This window comes from Thermobia domestica, chromosome 7, assembly GCF_964235325.1.
Source record: "Thermobia domestica chromosome 7, izTheDome1.hap1.1, whole genome shotgun sequence".
In the NCBI taxonomy this organism is placed as follows: domain Eukaryota; kingdom Metazoa; phylum Arthropoda; class Insecta; order Zygentoma; family Lepismatidae; genus Thermobia; species Thermobia domestica.
In genome coordinates, this window is record NC_137460.1 from 226,789,952 (window position 1) to 226,810,672 (window position 20,721).

Genomic DNA, 20,721 nt, shown 5'->3' on the forward strand with positions numbered 1-20,721 from the left:
TGGCATAATACTTTTAAAGTGACAAGTACTCCTAATCCTAGGTAAACTACTAATAGTAACCCACATACTCCTAATGATACGCATACTTCTAACAGTGACGGGATAGTTGTAACACTGGCGCACACATGTCAAATATTTATTTCTAATGAACAACAATGAGTAGAGAGACATCGATACATCACTGGATATAGGAAGGTTCAGCGTTTTAAACCTCCATCTATTAGTTCCATTCAATACCTAGATCGGCGCTGTGGTTTATTTAAGAGAGAAGGCAATCGTTTTGTGTGCTACATTATACAAGAAGTGAATCCATTGTTGCATTGCAGCGTGCATTTCGTTGTAAATTCACCAGAGATGCCTCGTCATAAACAGATTTACAATTGGTTTAAGAAATTCGTAGAAGATGGTTACATATCCCAAGCAAAAAGCACTGGTTGTTCTCGCACATCAGAGCGTATCCGTACTGCTTTCGAATGTAGTCCTAGGAAATCCACAAGTAGGAAAAGCAGAAAACTTGGCATTCCGCAACCAGTAGTATAGTGTGTGCTTGAAAAACGTCTGCATCTGAAACCATAACAGTTGCACTTACTCCAAGTGTTGCATCCTGGCGATCATGAAAAATGAAAAGAATTTTGTACTGTAGTAAGATTTGGAAGGTCATACTTTTTTTCTGAAAGGCTTTATTTTTTTATGATGAATCAACGTTTCATATCTCTGGTAAAGCGAATCACCACAACATCAGAGTTTGGGGGACTGAGAATCCTGGGTAGTAATCTTACTTATGAGTTGAATGTGTTTCGCGTCATTTCCGTCAACAAAGTTTATGGCGCTTTGTTTTTTTTTACGGAGAAATCTGGACACTCTTCAAGACCGGTATCCACAAATTCAACAAAATCGGGATGATTTGATCTTTCGATAAAACGGCACTCCACCTCACTTCCACCATGAACTATGGCAGTATTTGAATGACATAGTTCGAGGACGATAGATTGGAAGAGGTGGGAGACATGATTTTGTTTATCTTACGTGGTCTTTAAGTTCACCAGATCTTACACCTTGTGATTTTTATATGTTGAGGACAGCGTATATGTACTACCTATGCCTTCTACTCTTGAAAATGTGCGAGATCAAATGTTGCAGTAGTGATTTCAATAACCACAGACCAGTTAATTCGTGTGTGGCAAGAAATAAATTACTGAGTCGACGTGTGTCGCATAACAAATGGTGCTCATCTTGAATGCACAAAATAAAAACTTTCAATTTTCCTCTATCCAGTTATCTATCGTATATCTTTTTATCTATTGTCGTTCATTAGAAATAAATATTATAAATCTGCTCCTTCTTTTTGAAAAACCCTTAATAATAATGGTAATAATAACCGTAAAGTAACAACCTTCTTTTAAATGATAGTTGATCCGTGTTCAGTTGCAGAATACATATTATTCGTAATTGATAAAATATATTATAAGGCGTCTTTGAAAAATGAAAAGGAAGAAAATGCTATAATATTGTTTAATTCTTCGTCAGGTTCAACTTTTATAACTTCATTTTCGACAAACTTCAAATGTAATCTGTTCACCATTTTATATTTGTTTCCGTCATTTCGGCCTATGTTTAATTCAAAGCACAATTTCAACAGCGCACCAGGCAGAATGCCAACCATTGCTCATCTCTATGGAAGTCGAAGTCGAAACTTCGTGTGACTCAATATTAAAAACTTTTTCTTCCATTCTCTGTAACACCCTCTACCCCAACAACCCCCGTCTTCCATGCGTTTCCCCAAGCATTGAGGAGAAAACTAGAGGCAAGTGATCTGAAAGATGAACATCCAGAGTTCCTTGTCTTTTTTTTTTTTTTTTTCGTCGTCACTCTCAAGACTGAAAAGCCAACCTCAACAAAATTGGGAACCTCTTTCCCAACACAAGTCTCGCGTGCGCCTTTTCAACTGCAGCGCCACCACTAAAATAAAATCTTTTCTTTTTTACTTTTATTTCTTAAGGGAAGGAAAAGGCATCCAATTAAGGGTTATAATTGTGTCATTCAGAATCTTACTTAATTTTCTGAAGTCTCAATTTCTCCGTTTCTACCACCCTGACTGTGTTAGTACGTTCTCTTCTTCTCTCTCTCTCTCTGCCGTATTTTTGGCTTGAATATTCAGCTTGGTTTCAGAACTGTTGGAAGGAACAGTTCCCGCTCGCATCTCAAGCTACCAATTCGCTCGCCTTCTCTCCTCCTATATTGTCTCACATCATTTCTATACTCATAGTGTTGAATCTGAAACATATTTCTCTTCATTCTCTCTTCCGCCCCTCAGTGTACATATCAGCCCCTCGCATCCTGTCTTAACCACCCTCCCCCCCTTCACCTTCAACGAACCACAAACTCTCGATTCTGTCTCTCGTCTCTGTTGGTTTACAGAGTCATCTTTCTCTTTGATGGAACCAAGCGGAAGATAATTGCTCATATATATTTCCAGTTGGTGTTCTCTCTATGTAAATAAAAGCCAGACAATGATATTTCCGGAATCAATATACCCATCCCAGTACTTCTGTCTTGTTGAATTTCTACTTAATGATGTGTAATTGCTATGGGAATGGAGGAACAAAATGAATAAAAAGTAAAGGAGCTTCATCTGTAAACACGGAAATAAAGATCAATGTTTTCGTAATGATAGGAAATTGTAACGTTGTGTTTACTATGTTTTATTCTTACAAGTAATTAGAAAAGATGCTTTTTTTAACCCTTAAATAAGACGTTCCAAATTATTACATCCCCAAATACCACAGGAAAAAATTACAGAAACAAAACTTTCTGTATACGTAAAGAAGTGCTGTGCAGGACAGAAAAGAATTAGTAAAGTTTCGTAATTGAATGAAACAGCTGTTTATTATTTGACACTGGTGTAACCTGTTTCATTAGGATAAACTGTCAAAATAAAATAATAATATTAATCACAGAAAATTTAGAAAAAGTCTTAGAGTTGAGTAAATATAAACAGCTGTTTATTTACTACTTTACATTAATGTAACAATGTGATTAGGAAGAGCAGCTGTCAGATTTATTTACTCTTACTATGGGCCTACAGATCCTCAATTTACAAAAGACAAGTATACAGAAGGCGTTCAGGCTGTACTTATAGATAGCTAGACAGCGCCGTAACTTAGATTTTTTTCTGGGGGGCAAGCATTAATACGAGTATTTGAGCCCCCTAGAAGAAGTTGTTTTTTCTAATTCTTGGGCCCCCTCTTTCCATCTTTCTCTTACTCTTTGTGGACCCGCGGAGCCTGTGGGCACTCCCGCAGAGCAAGGTCTGCGGGGCCGTTAGTTATGGCCCCTGGGCCCGTTCCATACATAACAAATTAATTAAGGGGACTATATTGACAAATCTCAAAGTCATACGAATAAATATTATTTCTAGGATCCCCTAATAGTAGACACTTTTTATTGAAATGAGCCCACGACTCATGTTTGTTTTATTTACATTTTGTGTGCTGTTTTGCTTATGTAATGCAGTGAACCTGTTTGATGCTTCATTTATAATTTCATGTTCGTGTCGTATATGGAGTAAGAAAATTTTGTCTTAAAATGGGCCCCCCTCGAATGGCGGGGAGCTTCCCTGGTGGAGCAGTTGCCCCCCCCCCTGCCCCATCACAAGTTACGGTCGTCTAGCTGGACAACATCCTTTTTCCGGTGTTCCACTATATACCATTCAGTCTTTAGAGTTAACGGTTACACACAGCTACCAGTACTTTAGACTCACACTGAACTGCGTTGCCTTCAAGTTCCAATTTCCGCCAGGATTTTCTGATGGATAACACCTACAGCAAGCAGCACCAAGTACAGAATACTTCTCCAGGCGTGAAGGGATTTTACTACATGCAAATATAAAATTAATCTGTAACTATAGCTGTTTTATTTTGTCCTGTCATCTAGCGTCTATGAAACTTGAAACGTGCTTAAGTTTTTAATCAGATGCTTTGTGTTAAGACTTTGTTCAAACATTCGAAAAACTTCTATGCTGTATACAGGTTCAAATATAAGTGGACAACATATGAAATCATGCAGAAAAAACGAACGAATGATAAAACAGCAGCTAGCAAAAGTCGATGCTCCTTTTTGTCGACTTTTGGCTATGCCTTCGAAACGGGTAAAACGGTTTGAGTACGTATGTCTTGAAAGAGGGCGTTATTTCCTCCAAGTTACACCGAACGTTAACTCAAATTGACTTATTCGTTTCTAAATTTGTAAGAGAATTGTAGAAGGGTAACGAACAAATAATACATTTTCTTTCGTGGCTTAGACAGATAATATTCACAAGACCCTAACGTATTAGCTTGAAAATTCATGTGTAACATATTTTGATCAGCTTGAATTTACTTGTTTATATTTGTACAAGCAGATATAAGTTTTACAATATACATATAAATGACATTACGTTGTACACTCACATCTATAAGCACACCATCTAACGAGGGATGCAGCTTTGAACAATACCATTATGAGGAGCTAGGTCTGTCATCTGACGTGAGTGATTTATCCAGGGTGTTTTTTGTATTCCACGATCTCGGCCTTGGGTTGGGTAAGTAGTTGTGAGTAGTTTCTTTTTGTGAGAATTTATTTCCGGTGTAGTACTAAAATGTGCTTCAGATCTCACAGTAAGCAATAGATCCATATCTCATATTGTCGTGATGGGTAGTGCTGAAACGAAAATGTCATTGAGAAGTGAAGGGACAAATGTTGCTAGAAACAGATACAAAACTTGGACGTGAAATAAGAGAATGTATGGCTCAATTCAAGTGCAACATTTTCTTCAAGCTCCTTTAACAATAATCAAAATAGAGAAATTCAGGATTGTCAAATTTTATCAATAGATGGCCTTAGATAATGACAAACAATGGTTAAACTCTTTTAAGAAATATTTAATTTGGTTTTCCATACAATATATTAAAATTTTGTTCATGCTGTGCTTTCCGTTTTTCTGTCGTGATTAAAACAACTTACCTGGTTCCAATGTTGAAATGGTTCCAGTTATTAGTCAGTAACAACAACTATGGTGAAGGATAAATATTGTGAAAGTTTTGGATAAGGAGTACAAATATAAAATGATATTTCACTGCGAAATTTGTCAAAACTCACCGGGAAAGTGGTAAAATATTCGGTGCCGATTTACTGTACGGATTCACATATTTGTAAAATTTACATAAGAAATTTGTAATAATATTTGTATTTTACAGAAAGAGACCAGTGAATAAATAATCGAAATATGTTGTGATCTTATCTGTGAGATGCGTATCTATAGAGAAATACATTATTGAAAGTCTAACTTGTTAAGCACGGATTCCTTCATAAGGAGCCATTAAGGGGGCAGACCACTAAATATTTTTCAAAAGCTAACAATTTTGCTTTTCCCGTTTTTCGCAAGTGAAAAGAGATAATGAAAGATAACTTACCACAATAATGGATAATGTTATTCTACACCTGAAAATACGAATCGGAAGGATAATCAGTGTTGCTTTCCATAGAAATGACAGTGTAGCCAAAATTTGAATTACCCAAAAATCTTGGTTAACTTAGAGACTAGAAAAATAAAATCAACGGTAATTGATGACTTATCATGATATCTGTTTTCCTCGTTAACTACTTTTTAAATAATAATTGTATTTATTTTGTAATAACTTCCATAAGTGTTTACAAAATAAATAAGTTGTTACAAAATAAATATAAATAATAATTAAAAAGTAGTTAACAAGGAACACAGATAACATGATAAGACATCAATCACCGTTGAGTTTGTTTTTCTAGTCTCTGACTTAACCAAGATTTTTGGGTAATTCAAATTTTGACCACACTGTCATTTCTATGGATAGCAACACTGATTATCCTTACAATTCGTATTTTCAGGTGTAGAATAACATTATCCATTATTGTGGTAAGTTACCTTTCATTATCTCTTTTCACTTACGAAAAACAGGCAAAAGAAAAATTATTAGCTTTTGAAAAATATTTAGTAGTCTGCCCGCTTAAGCACAGTATACGAATGAAGAATCTGAAGTCAATGTTCTAACTCTTGACGCGCAACGATAGAAGATTCCGAGAGTTTGTGATATTTATGTAAGTACTGTGTTATGTTATTTTGGAACACAAATATGCAAACAGTGAAAATAAATCGGGGTATTACCTATAACGTATTTAGTAACGTACAAATACATCATCCAACACGTAAAGTAAATGTTTCTAGTGCGATATATAATGTTTTGCGCTATCCTTCTTTGTGTGTGTACCCATCGTATCTAACGCGCCTGCTCCCTACGGAAGCGCGGTTATACAGGCTCTCTTGCTGCGCTCCTGGCGTGACTTATTTAAATAGCAGAAGCCGTGTGTCATTGCAGTTATCAGACGGCTGAAATATAATAAGAAAATGCGACATGAATGGGTTCATTGGATACATACTAAAGAAAAAAATGTATTCCATTTCGAGCAGTGGACGAGTGACACAGCAGTCATATGGTTGTTAATCAGACCACTGCGAGTGATCAAATAACCTATTTTCAAAGATACATGAAGGACATTACATGGGAAAATAAAGTTCCAGTCGCTGTTGAAGACAGGTTTCCTTACTTCTAGTAGCTTATTGCATTTACCTTAACGTACATCAAGGTTATACACACTGAGTTTTGTCCCCGTTGTCATGACAAAGTATTACTCATGGACAATGTAATTTTAAAGCAAGTTTTGAACACTTTCCCAGTGATTTTTGACAATTTTTCAGTGGAATTATTCAAAACTTGTTCGATCAGCCATTTCCAACTGGATGCTCTGTGACGTCGTAGTTTTCTGTTCAGATACCACTCACACAGAGCAAGAACAAGGCAGCAGTAAGTGGTACAGGCAAACAAGGCGTAGTCGATGGTTTTGCAGCGGTACTTATGGATTCGTCTGTTATCCAACACTGGCAACACTTGTTTTATTTTTATTCTCCCCTACCATCGTTCGCTCCCCTTTTATGCTCAACCTGTTCTCTTTCTCGTGACACTCATCGTAAAAGCCTGCTTCTACGTCGTGTGTCGGCAAGTTGGAAATAACTCGTTTAGATCATAATCTTATACTTGTAACTAGCTGCGAATAGTTGCCAATACCGTATCAAATGTTCTGTTAAGCATCAGTGGCACTTTTAACATTGGAAACGGAGAAGCCATTCTGAGAATTATTCTGTGTAATTATTAGTATTATTATTTTAATGATATATATATTATGACTTCTCTATGTTTATCATATAACACTATGTAATTTAGTTTAGTACTAACCATTTTGTCTTACCGATGTGAACCAAGAGGCTACGAGTTTATAACATGGTACAACTATATCTCATACTGTTTTTTTTTCTCTTTCCCTCTCTTGTCTAATAGGAACGCTACAAATCCTCCGCAGTGAAGTAGAAGACCAGGGCAAATACGAGTGTGTTGCTGAAAATGACGCAGGCACAGAATATTCACGATTTGTCTATCTGTATGTTAAAGGTAAGCATGCGAATACATTTCTTGGATATATATTTTTTTCAATTCTAAGTGCTCTTTATAAATCGAAAATGAAAGAAATACATGTGAAGTCAGAATAGTAGAACTGTCGTTGGTGAGATTTTATTTTACGTAATTTATTCTTTACATTTAGTATTTTCAAATAGTTAATATTCATATCAGAGGACAGGGTTAGCACCCGTCCCGATTTTGAAGAAACTGTCCCGCGTCCCGACATAGCCCTTTCGTTATTTCAAAATGTCACGACTTCTATGTTTATTGATGGAATTTATTTTTATTATTATTATTATTATTATTATTATTATTATTATTATTATTATTATTATTATTATTATTATTATTATTATTATTGGAATTTAGTTGTTATACAGAGCCTTTAAAATAGGAAATCTCTCAGTGGCAGGTAGAAACATAACATGTAAAGCTATGTATGAGGCGTTCAGAGCACAAGAGAATGAAATCCAGTTACCAAAATTATGAGAGAAAGTCATAAAGTTTGTACAGTGTTCTAAGTACATGGAAAAATTTACACTACTTAAGAGTTGCTTACAAAATCTGAACATTAATCTTTCAAACTCTAAAAAGAGCGTCAGGGGATAGAGACGTTTAAGATGAAATACGACCAAATGGATCAAAGGTGGATTTGACTCTCTGGAGCACTGAGCGCACCATATAGGCTACATATTATTTAAATCGGTCATTTTTCTTCATGAATGGTATTATGTCGGTAATCCCAAAATTAAAACCTCCTATTTTATTATAATTTTTATTTTATTTTTAAGTATTTATTTTTGTTTAGAAATACAGAGAAATGTTCGTTTTCAATAGTGTTTACATAATTTTAACGCTTCAGCATTTAGTTATTTTTCTACGTAATCGCGATTTTGGACTATGCTTTTTTTTTTTTTTTTTTTTTTTGTAAGCGTTGTGTCAGTTTTTCTATGTCCATGTTATATCAGCTTGCGGCTGTGTGTTTGAGTAAGCGTTGAACCTCGTCATCGTTCCTAAAGCGCGTTCCGACCAAAATGTTCTTCCAACTTAGGAAACAGGTGCTTAGTCACTAGTTCGCTCAATCTCCGCGAATGACTCGTTCCTTTTTTCGTCGTGAATTTTCAGTACGACAGCTGCAAACTCCCTACTCTACTTGCGAACAATTTTTGACATCCATGCACGACTTGTCATACATTTCCTTTAACTCGTAACGGCTAAGACTCAGCGTCCCAGCGAGGTGTACACAGGCTTGTTTGCAAGTGGAAGGGGGGGGGACAACGAAGCAGTGTTACCAATAGCCGCACGAACAGTTTTCATACTTGTAGACCGTACTTTTGAGATTATCCTCGTATATAATACCTATATGATTTAAAGTCGAACTTTTATCAGTTAGATAAATATGATTCGCTCATAACTAGAAATAAAAATGTATTATCTTGTCACGGAAAAGAACCGCCGGTACATTTCTCTCCTTCTTTCGTTTAGCTGCTTCAAGTGTCCCTACTTTTGTGTACTATCCTTGTACTTGGGAAGTGAATACGTAAAGAGTCAAAATATTAAATGAAATGCATTAAAATCTCGCCCAATAATTTCAAACTCTTACATTCTTTAACATCGTAGATGCTTCTGTTCTTGACAGTAAAACGGACGAGAATATGTAGAGGGTGATTTTTTTTTTTTTTTAACGGATTTCATTTGGATCTAGAGTTTCTAAGTGGAATCCGATTTTCATGTGGTTTGTGGCAAATTATTAAGGAAGGATGGGAGATTTATAGGACTATGTTTACTTGTTTAAATTCGTCCGGGGTAATATCGACCAAGACTCAAGAGAAACAGCAAATATTCACCAGTGTACCTTGCATTTGGAATGAAGTTTTGGATTTTCGAAGCGAAATTGCAGAATACAAATTAAGTGTTAGTTTTAACACCCATAAATCACGTGTTCAATAGTTATATCGGCTTCTTGCGACAAGGGTTGATAACTGACATCTTGCATAACATCCGCCTGTGGGGTCCGATCCTTCTTGTCTCACTCAGAAGCGATCCTGTTTCTTGCAATTTATTCACCAGCGACCATTATGTTCCTGTCTGGGGCAGAAGTGAGGTAAATTTATTTCTAAATACCCTTTGCGTAGCAACAACATATTCCGTTCTCCAAAAAACTTTTCCGGTAACGATAAAATAATGTTGCTCCAAAGAGCATACTATTTTCACTGTGTCTCACTGTGTTGTGTAATAGATCATAAATTCACACAGTAGAAGAGAACTGTACAACACAATTCCCAATACAACGGCCCAGTTTCCTGTTTCTCATTGACCTTAGCGAGGTTGTAATAAGAAAACTCAAATATCCACACCACACCATATCTCATTCCAATTGTAAGGTACACAGGCGAATATTTGTTGTTTTTCTTAAAGCGTGATCGATGTTACAGTGGATGAATTTAAACGAGTAATCACAGTTCCATAAATCTCCCATCCTTCCTTGATCATTTGCTGCAAACCGCATGAAAATCGGACTTCAGTTAGAAATTTTGGATCCAAATGAAATTCGTTAAATAGGTAGTTCCCGAATCTTTCTTAACTACGCGGAAAATTAGTAATGGTGGATAAGATACCTTGACCTTTTCTTAAGGTACAAACATTAGGGTTGAAGTTCGAATCGTGAAAAAGAGAGTGTACGTCAGTCAGAATTGAAATAGCTTAAAACAGACATTAGCTGCATCTGGACCAATCTTCACATACGATTTTCTTATTGTGACTACGACAGTAAACGTACAAATTTGGCAACAACGCATTATGGCGTTCTGCGCAAGTTTCGTCTCAAAATCTATTTCCTTAAATGTAAATTAATATTTGAATAAAATATGAAACCTAACACTAAAAACGATCAAACAATATATCTATTTCGTGATAAGATTGTTACCCTAAAATATTTACACATACAAATAAACATTTCATAAAACTGAGCAGTTCTAGTAAGATCTACGAGCAAGTGCCATCTTGTGTGCTCATAGTAAAACGAATCAAATAGTTTCTTTTATTTGTTATATTTTTCAATATCAGGTTACACAACCAAATGAATCAGTGTCTTGTATTGTAGCTGAAACATAACTCTATCTTAGAGTACAATATTTATAACAACTTTTTGTTGCGCAGTAGTTAAGGGAATGAGCTAAAATACGTACTGTCCTCCGGGTAGTGATCCAACTTAATAAGAAAACTGATCCTAGCTTGCGCCAAGTGCACTTTGTGGTGGACAGATATAATACGCATTGTTTTCTCGGGGTTCTCCCGTTCCCACTTTCTTCATTCCACCATTTCTTTCATTTCTCATCATCACCTTCTCTTTTAGTCTAGTTGGCATAACCGTGGGACGTAAAAGTTAGAAAGATTTTATTTCAAGTTCTTTTTTAGTATCATTGTTAATGTTAACATTAAGTGACGTTGCATTCTCCTCAGATGATTGATCACTATTACATATTCAGCTTAATAACAAAACTGATCCCAACTTGAGCCAAGTTCACTTTGTGGTGGACAAATATAATATGCATGTGTTTTCTTGGGGTTCTCCCATTTCCTCTCACTTTTAAGTTATTCTCTTCATCGGTCTCTCCTTTAGCTTACACAACATAACTATGCAACGTAAAACTGATAAATGTTAGAAAATTCAACAAATATTTATTCGTTCAGTAATTACGTGATATTTATGTGATTAAATACGCTTTGGTCTAGTTTCTAAAATTACTGGAAAACTAAGAGTGTACAGAAATATTCGTGCTAGCTTTGTAGTAAAGGTTTGGGAGTATGCGCGAACAGGGATATATGTACGGATCGTAAAACACAATATTCATCTTTTCTTTTTCAAGAACATTTGAACTTTTACACCGCTCTACCCGATAGTTAAGCATTCTTGCATTGCTCTCTCCCCGATTTTTACAATTTTCTTCTTTTACCCTTAATACCTACATTCGTTTCGCATATTTGTACCGTTTATCCAACTCCGTGTACATATTTTAATGCATCTAAACGTAGACTGTTTATTTGTGGAATTCATTGTTGTAGCGTTGTTGGCCTGAAAGCAGAAAAAAAAAAAAGAATCGCTCTCGCTTACCGTTCTCTTCTGTTGGGTAAAGATTTGCGGTTAAATATAACCGAACGCTCTCTACAACGCATTAATTCTCCATTGTTGAAGAAAGGGGAAAAAAAAAAACAGCAAGAAAGATATCCCCTAAAGACCGCTTGTGCTCAGAATAGAAACGTAGGTATATCATTCTAGTTCATTTTTTTTCTTTTAAATTCTACATTGAAAACGGTTCTGGAATTTTAGGAATTCAAACCCAGATGCGGGAACCACTCAGTGTTCTAGCTCTCAAAAACTCAGTAACCCAATATGATATTTATGAAGAGTGATTTATATTCAATGCTTCTAGTTTTCGTAAACGTGCTTCATTCATTCATTTCATTTCTTTCTTTCTCTTTCTCTCTCTCTCATTCTTTCTGTTTTTCCAAAGTAAATAGCAGCATTTGTACTCACTAAAATAATTCATTTGCGCTGTTCTTTTTTTCTTGTAAAAGAACTAATTGAAAGAAAATAAAATAAGAGTGCAAGCACATACGTACGAGAACCAAACAAGAAAAACTGCAAACCGAGTTCGTGTGTTTACTTTGAAGCTATAGAAGAACCAAGATCTACAGTTTGTTTGATATAATTTACCTATGGTTTAAAAATTCATACATTATTGCATGATACATTTTGTTTCAAAAATATTTATTAAAATTTTATTTATTTGTTATAGTAACACGTCACGTGTTTATTTAATTATCTATATATTAAAAAAACAAGAAAAGTTTATGTTTATGGACGTTTATATGTTTGTAGCCAGTCCTTTCGACAGTGAGTTCTCGAGAATTATAAAGCTCTAGAAAGATGCCATTTTCAATGATTGATTGCAAATTTTGTGTAGATTGTTCGGTTCTAATTGAATATTTTTTTTAAAAAAAAAAAAATATGGCCGTTATTTCTTTATTACATTTTTAGGGGTACATTGGAAGTGTTGAAATATTTAAAAAGTAAAGCATCATATCCTACGAGTTATACATTCCAACATCACATTTGTATACATGGGGTGTATATCTCTCAGGCGTTTGTTTCATGGCCAAATGATAATGAAACACGAATGTTAACCATTATTCCGTCTAAGATGAGTCATTATTGTTTTGAGTGTTTTGTCCAATGAACTCCATGTATCACTGACATCGCAATTAATTGTGTGTGTAATGTATTTGCTTATTACATACTACATACAAGAAGAAAGAAAACCCTGATCATAGAAACTCCAACCAGAAGTAGTTTCAAATCTTGTCATCGGTGCGAAATATTGAAAAAAATAATCGAAAATATCTCCCTTTATGGTACCCCTTGGTGGATTTCATCAAAACGTCCTTCACGTGTGTCTGTAAAGGGACATGTACATATGTTGTGAGGAATGACAAGGAGATTCATGTTCATATGTAAATGATGCACTGCGTTGAGAGCGCACGTTCAGCTAGTAATAAACTTATTTTGGTAGACTCCACTGTTATTTATATAGTTAGTGTCACTAGCTTAAAGATGAAATATGTTTATTCCATTACTCATTTTCTTATTAATAATATTCTGTTGTGAAAATTGACTCAGCGTGGGAACTTGGTAAGCAAGCATATTTTAATTTTTTCCTACCCACTGACCTTTTATGTCTTACTTATTGAATTTGATTGCTGCTATCTGAGGAATAATATGAATTTTTCGAGCGAAATGAAGTTTTTAAGTGGATAAGAAGTGTAAAAATTGTTGAAGAAGATATTCTAGAAATTCAGGTTTCTTTGGGAGTCACCCTTGTACCTACCACCCATGCACCACTTCCATTTATACATTTATGGAATGTATGACTAAAAATAATGGACATTCACTTTTACCTGACTTCGACATTTTGTTCTCGAGTTGTGGTTGTTGGATCAGAACATCCAATATATTTCAATCAAAAATGTTCTTGTACGCCTTATATCTGGAGAACTACACAAGCCAAATTCAAACTATCACTTAACTTAGTATGATGTCCTTATTCCGTAGCAAATACCAAAACTCGATTTAGGGGCCGTTCAAAAATTTTGTGGCTCCTGATCCAAGATCCAATATATTTCAATAAAAAAATTTCTTATAGGCTTTATATGTGGAGAACTACATATCAGGGGTATAGAAGCAAAACCTGCTAAATCTATTTTTCAAAATTTGTCAGGAGACGAAACAAAAGTGACTCCCTTATGTCAGTGGTGCCCACCCCCCCTCATGTCCATGACGCACCCCCCTCAATTGCCTATCCGTAGGTGTTCTTCCATGAAAAAAAAATCTATTCAATTATTTTTTACACCCTCTCAAACATATTTATATAGATTTTTAACCCCCCCAAATATTTCAATGACGCAGTTTGCGTCATAGCCCCCCCTTGTGGGCACCCCTGCTTATGTTTCAGAATTGTTGAACAGTTTTTTGTTTGTTTTTAGCGACCATCAATGCCGGATCTAGCTCAGGGCCGTGGGGCCTAGGACTCCCCGCAGTTTTTTGAGTCACAAAAATGATTTAAGGTATTATTCATATATTTTTGAAGGTTTATAGTAAACTCATGGTACCTGTCATAATTGGGTTCTGGTAGCTCCCCTCCCCCCAGATTTTACCTTCTAGATCCGCCATTAGAGACCACAGATTTGAAACAGAAAGGGGACACTTTTGTTTCATCTAACAAAATTTTAAAAAAAATATTTAGCAAGTTTTGCTTTTATACCCCTGATATAGTATAGCAAACCCAAAATGTCACTTAACTCAATATGATGTGCTTATTCCGTTAAAAATACGAAAACTCGATTTAGGGGCTGTTCAAAAACTTTTAGGCCCCTGATCTAAAAATTAATTCTTAGCCAAATATCTCAATCTTTTTATATCCATTCTTTTTATCATTCCGAAAACTTTTGTTTTTGTATTTTACCGACAAATTTTCGGCTGTTCATAACGCCGAAATTAGGCATTTCTACACCCGGATTGATCTATGGTTTATCTCGATATCAGGAATCACCTCCGAAATGTTGTCGGTGTTGCTTTGAGATACCCTGCATATATATATTATTATCGCGTCTGTACAGTACAAAAGGCATAATAATTATAACATTTAAAAATGATGGGTGTGCTTTTTCCAGTTTATTCTTTAGGAAAGAAATACTAGAATATATTTATATATATATATATATATATATATATTAGTGTAAGAAGGGAAGAAAAACAGAATCACTGATATCGTACGGTTCACATGACACAATGCATATAAAAATAAGTGGGAACTAGTTCCAGTATCAAAGTCACTTGTGTTTATATATAAAAAAATACGTTACCACGAAAAGTAGAGAAGAGGAAAAGTATGTTATGTGAAGATCGATAAGGAATTTAGCAACAATCTTAAATGGGAGGATTCAGATTTTTTTTTTTTTTTTTATGGCAATAACATTTCGATGCATAAAAATATGACAGCCACACACAAACACCGTTGAATCAAAATCCGATAAAAGCATTGAGTTACGATATTCAAATAAAATGGTTTGGCGTTGCGTTACTAAGCGATTCGCTGTGCCCGTGAACCATAAACACCATTAACACAAAATAGACCCACTTTCGTAGTATCACGTTATTTTGTTGCTGTCGAAGAGGTATTGACAGCGTTGCCATCAAAAAAGAAAAGTTACTGTAAAAAAAAAAGGGTTATTTTATTTTATTTTTATTTATTTATTTATTTTTGGAGAATTTCTTTCTTTCTTTCTTTCTTTCTTCTTCTTCTTCTTCCTTTCTTTCTTTCTTTCTTTATTTATTTCTTCTTCTTTCTTTCTTTCTTTCTTCTTCTTCTTTCTTTCTTTCTTTTTTTCTTTTTTTCTTTCTTTTTTCTTTTTCTTTCTTTCTTTCTTTCTTTCTTTTTCTCTTTCTTTCTTTCTTCTTTCTTTTTCTCTTTCTTTTTCTTTTTCTTTTTCTTTCTTTCTTTCTTTCTTTCTTTCTTTCTTTCTTTTTCTTTCTTTCTTTCTTTCTTTCTTTCTTTCTTTCTTTCTTTCTTTCTTTCTTTCTTTCTTTCTTTCTTTCTTTCTTTTTCTTTTCTTTTCTTTTCTTTTCTTTTCTAACTTTGTACAGTGAAAGACGATGGCGAACTTTAAGTTGTCCATAGGTTCTGTCGAACGTGATTATGTAAATTTGTGTACAATTTGTAACAACCCATGATTACGATTTATAGGTCAAGGAAGACTAATGATATGTAGGTGAAATATAATACAGGATGTTTCAAAAATGTGTCACAATATTTTGGGCACAAATTTCTTACATCAAAATAAAAATTTATGTGGATCTGTGCTCAAAAGTGGATAGTTTCAGAGTTATAAGGTGCCGAAAACGTGAAACAAGTGAACTTTATAAATCCATAGCTCCAATATTATGGGACTTATCGTAGTCGGGTCAATACATCACTGAGGAACTGGTATGTGAACTATCCAAATATCCATGTTTAACCCTTTTAAATTCTTGCCTTTTTCGGCGTTTTTCTTGAGTCTTTTTCGGCCTTTTTCGGCTTTTCAGATAAGCAGCGATATTGTCATCCCTATTTACCCTAGGATTATAGTTCATACCTCGTTTTTCTCAGAATCGAACAGCCTTTCAAACGGTATCACTTACATGTCCCTATGATGTACCAGAAGGGAATTATTTGAGGGAAAATCGGGATTTTTTTTTACCAAAAACAAAACTTCTTCAAAGTTTGGGGTCTCCTGAGGCTCTACCGGGTCTGCGCATAAAACTCCAAAAAATTTGGGAAAATACTACGTAGTGTACTAATTACTTGTGACAAATTCGAATTTCCTGTCTTGAATAGTAAGGGCGGGAAAATATTTTACCCATGTTGAGAGAGCATCAAAAAAACGCCCAAAAATTCCCTAAAATGCACCTTACAAATTTTTAAAAAAATCTGACACGTCCCTAATGATCGTAAAATTATGGTTCATACGTCGTTTTGTTCAGAATGGAGTAGCCTTCCAGATTGAATTACCCTCGTGGCCCTCGGACGTCCTTAAAGAGGCAAAAATGGATTTGCTGAAAAATCCCTTTTTTCTGTTTTGGGGCCCTGTGGTGCGGCTCTGGGCAAACATAGAGATCTGGAAATCAGTTTCAAAAATACTACGTAGTGCACTAATTACTTGTTCCAAATACCAGTTTCCTATCTTCAATACTAAGGACGGGAAAAATATTTTTGTCTTCTGAGAATATTTCCGGAATTTCCCAAAGATACTATATAAATTTCAAAAATTTCTTGATATGTCCCTAATTATCATAGGATCACGATTCATACGCCATTCTCTTCAGAATAGAGCAGGCCTCCAGATTGTATTACCCTTATGTCCCTCCGACGTCCCTAAGAAGAGAAAATTGAGTAAAATAGGGATTTTTGCTGAAAAATCCCTTTTTCCCGTTTTGGGGCTCTCTGGCGCGGCCATGGGTTAACATAGAGATCTGGAAATCACTTTAAAAAATATTACTTATGGTACTAATTACTTGTGCCAAATACCAATCTCCTATCTTCAACACTAAGGACGGGAAAAACATTTTTCTCTTCTGCGAATATTCCCAGAATGTTTCAGAATACCCTATATAAATTTCAAAAATTGCTTGACACGTCCCTAATTATCGTAGGATCACGATTCATACGCCATTCTCTTCAGAATAGAGCAGGCTTCCAGGTAGTATTACCCTCATGTCCCTCCGACGTTCCTAAGGAGGGGAAAATTGAGTAAAATAGGGATTTTGCTAAAAAAAATCCCTTTTTTCCCGTTTTGGGGCTCTCTGGTGCGACCCTGGGTTAACATAGAGATCTGGAAATCACTTTAAAAAATATTACTTATGGTACTAATTACTTGTGGCAAATACCAATCTCCTATCTTCAATACTAAGGGCGGGAAAAGTGTGAGTAATCTATTCCTAAAATATTGTGACAAATTTTGTAACACCCTGTATAAGATGTAGTAAAATGGATCTACAGCAAGTAGTAGTTGATGCTCATTAAAATTCCTTCTGGGTTGTTAGTCAAAATAAGGAATAAGAAGTAAATACCACATTTTTGTCCATCATTGATTTTTTTAAAAAAATCAATCACAAATTTATTTTTTAAAATCAATCACAAATTTATTTTTTTTAAAAAAATCAATCATTACCAAATAAATATATTTTATTATCGAAATTTAATTCCACTTTATCATAAATTTTTGACTGAATATAAAGTATGTTGTGTGTGGTTGCAGAACTATTGAAGATAATGTTGTTTGTTCACGAAAGGAAAAAGTTATATTAATCAGGTTCGATTACTAACAGAGAAATAAGTTGATTTTGAGTTTAACGTCCTTGCAGCAGCGAGGCTATTTGAGACGGGACCTACTGATTAACGTGGAATCCAAACCACATCAGCTCCCGCCGGGAATTGAACCCGGGTCCCCCATGGCAAAGGTAACAGAGAAATTAAATGATTTTTGAATTGTGCCTACATGAATATTGCTAATTATGCGTAATTAGAATTAAAAAATGTTTTCCTGTACCCGAGATTCCTTTATGCAAATTGTTGCATCTTTACCGCATGATTCTGAAACATGGATATTTAGAGTGTATAGTAGTTCCTAAGTAATTCCATGAATCGATTAGGATAGTTCGCATTGTTTTCGAGCTATAGAGCTTTTAAACTTTATTTTCCGTTGTTTTTGGCAACTTGTAACTCAGGAAGGACCCATTTTTCGTCCTATGTTTACTTTTCCGTCCTATGTCAAAGTCTCCAAGTTCTCTCCGTGGTCATTGTTATTTCAGCACCAGTATATATATATATATATATATATATATATATATATATATATATATATATATATATATATATATATATATATATATATATATATATATGAATAAATTAAACCGATAAACTGCAAGACCGATAAGAAATTAAACCGATAAGAAATAAAAGTTTGTATGCAGCTGGGAGGAAAGTGCTTATTTCGGAGCAAGGGCCATCCAAAAAGCCTGAAAAAATACATGGCAATACGCGTTTTTTGAATATGAGAAACCGTGAAATGGTTGTTCATATCATCGTAAAGGAAATCGCACCTACCACATTCAGAAATGCATATTTCAGGAATGTGCAATGGTTTTCCAAGCGATTCCCAACGTAACATAAAGAATTCCCAAACATACTCGAACTTAAAGATGGGTCCAAATTATTCAAAAATTAAGCCTTGACTGTAGTGAACATGGAATCCACGGTTTCTCGCAAATAATATAATAAAAAGAAAATAACACCAAATTGTAGCTATTGGGTTACTTCTAGTGTTAATCAAAGTAAATTTCTCTTATTGAGATGTGAGAGAAAAAGTTATATATATACAGGGTGGTAAGTAACTCCACCGACAAACTTTGGGAGGTGATTCTTTATGTGAAATGCAAGAAAAAAGTTCTGATAAACATAGGTCGAAAAACGTCTCCTTTCAGAGTTATGAACCGCCGAAAATTCGAATGTTTCGAAACGCCCTGCCTTAGAAACTATAGGACCTATTCCAAGCGGTTTAAAAAATTACACAAAATCTATTAAGCGATCTATCTAAATATCCATGTTTTACCACCCTCCGTTATCGGCAAAATGAACGCGCCATTAGTACTTAAAGGAATATCCCTATACCTCAACTTCCTTTTTACAGTTCGTTTTGCCGATAACGGATCACGGCAGAACATAGATATTTAGATAGAGCGCATACTAGTTCCTTTGTAGTTCCTTAAACCGCTTGGGATCGGTTTCTAAGGCAGAGCGATTCGAAACGTGAATTTTCAGCGGCTAATAACTCTGAAAGGAGACGTTTTTTGTTCCATGTTTATTAGAACTTTTTTCCTTTCATATCATATAAGGAATCGCCTCCCAAAATTTGTCGGTAGAGTTACCTACCACCCTGTATATATATATATATATATATATATATATATATATATATATATATATATATATATATATATATAATATTTAGTAATATACGTTAAAAAGAAATATTGTCGTCCACCATCATCATGAGGCAAGTTGGGGAATCACGTGAATAAAAGAAGTGGCGATCACTAGGTCTAGAAAGCTCTTGATACGCCTGTTAGGATGAGGGTGACACAGCACACTGATCACGTTTTAGTCGCTAGTGGCTCAACCCACAAAGGACTGTTACTCCAAGTGGTATGATATGGTTATAAAAAGAAGTAGCTTTATGTTAAACTGACATTGTGCGTAATCATTTGGACTGAAAGACATTTGAATTGCTTGAAGTTCTTTTGTGCGTTATGGTGAAAATAAAACGACTGAAAGTAACACATAGGCAGGCACAACTCCCTCCCCCTACACACACACACTCACACGCACGCACACACACAAAGAAAGAGAGGAAGAGAGAAAGACTGTGAGTATTATTACTCCTATAATGTGTTTACATAGTTTCTCTAAAGATATAGAACACATAAATGGCATCGTAATATTATAATGCTGTCTTTCGACCGTCTATAGGTAATCTAAAACCATAAAAGTGCAAAAGGACGCGATTAAGTGTTAACATGTTTACTTAGAGTTAACAGCTAAAGTTTTGACATTGGCAGATATAGTGAGCCGTAATGGCTGGTTATAGAAAGAATATAACGGATCATTAAACTAAACGAAAAAAAAAAAAGTAAATCAACCAACAACTACCCCAACTAATATATAAAACAAATAAGATCAGAGAAAGTTGCATCACTCTATAGCATGGTACACTCATGTCCAAAATTATTGTCGCATGTCTATAAATATGTTGTTCTAGGAATATAATTTGATAACGAATTCGCCCGGTATTTCTTACAATCGTACTATGTGTGTAATTGGCAAAAACATATATGTGGCAAATTTCATGTCAAAAGAGTAGTAAGTAAGAACAATAAAACGAAAATAAAACTTTTTGTCCATTAGCAACATTTTGTTTTACTCATTCTAATTTTCGTATTTATAATTCTTTTCCTGTAAAATTTACCACAAATATACATTTCCCAATTATACGCATAGTATCAGTATTAAAAGTGTCCTGCAAAATAATTATCAAACTA

General features: G+C 34.8%; 1 protein-coding gene across 7 annotated transcripts in view; it reads left to right on the plus strand.

Annotated features, from left to right (window-relative positions):
* Lar (tyrosine-protein phosphatase Lar) overlaps positions 1-20,721 on the plus strand; it is a 1,526,023-nt gene that overhangs the window by 1,224,475 nt on the left and 280,827 nt on the right. For all 7 annotated transcript variants that reach the window (XM_081765888.1, XM_081765893.1, XM_081765890.1 and 4 more), the window contains one exon: positions 7,407-7,517. In XM_081765888.1, the coding sequence (XP_081622014.1) occupies positions 7,407-7,517 (111 nt within the window). The remainder of the gene's footprint in view (positions 1-7,406; positions 7,518-20,721) is intronic.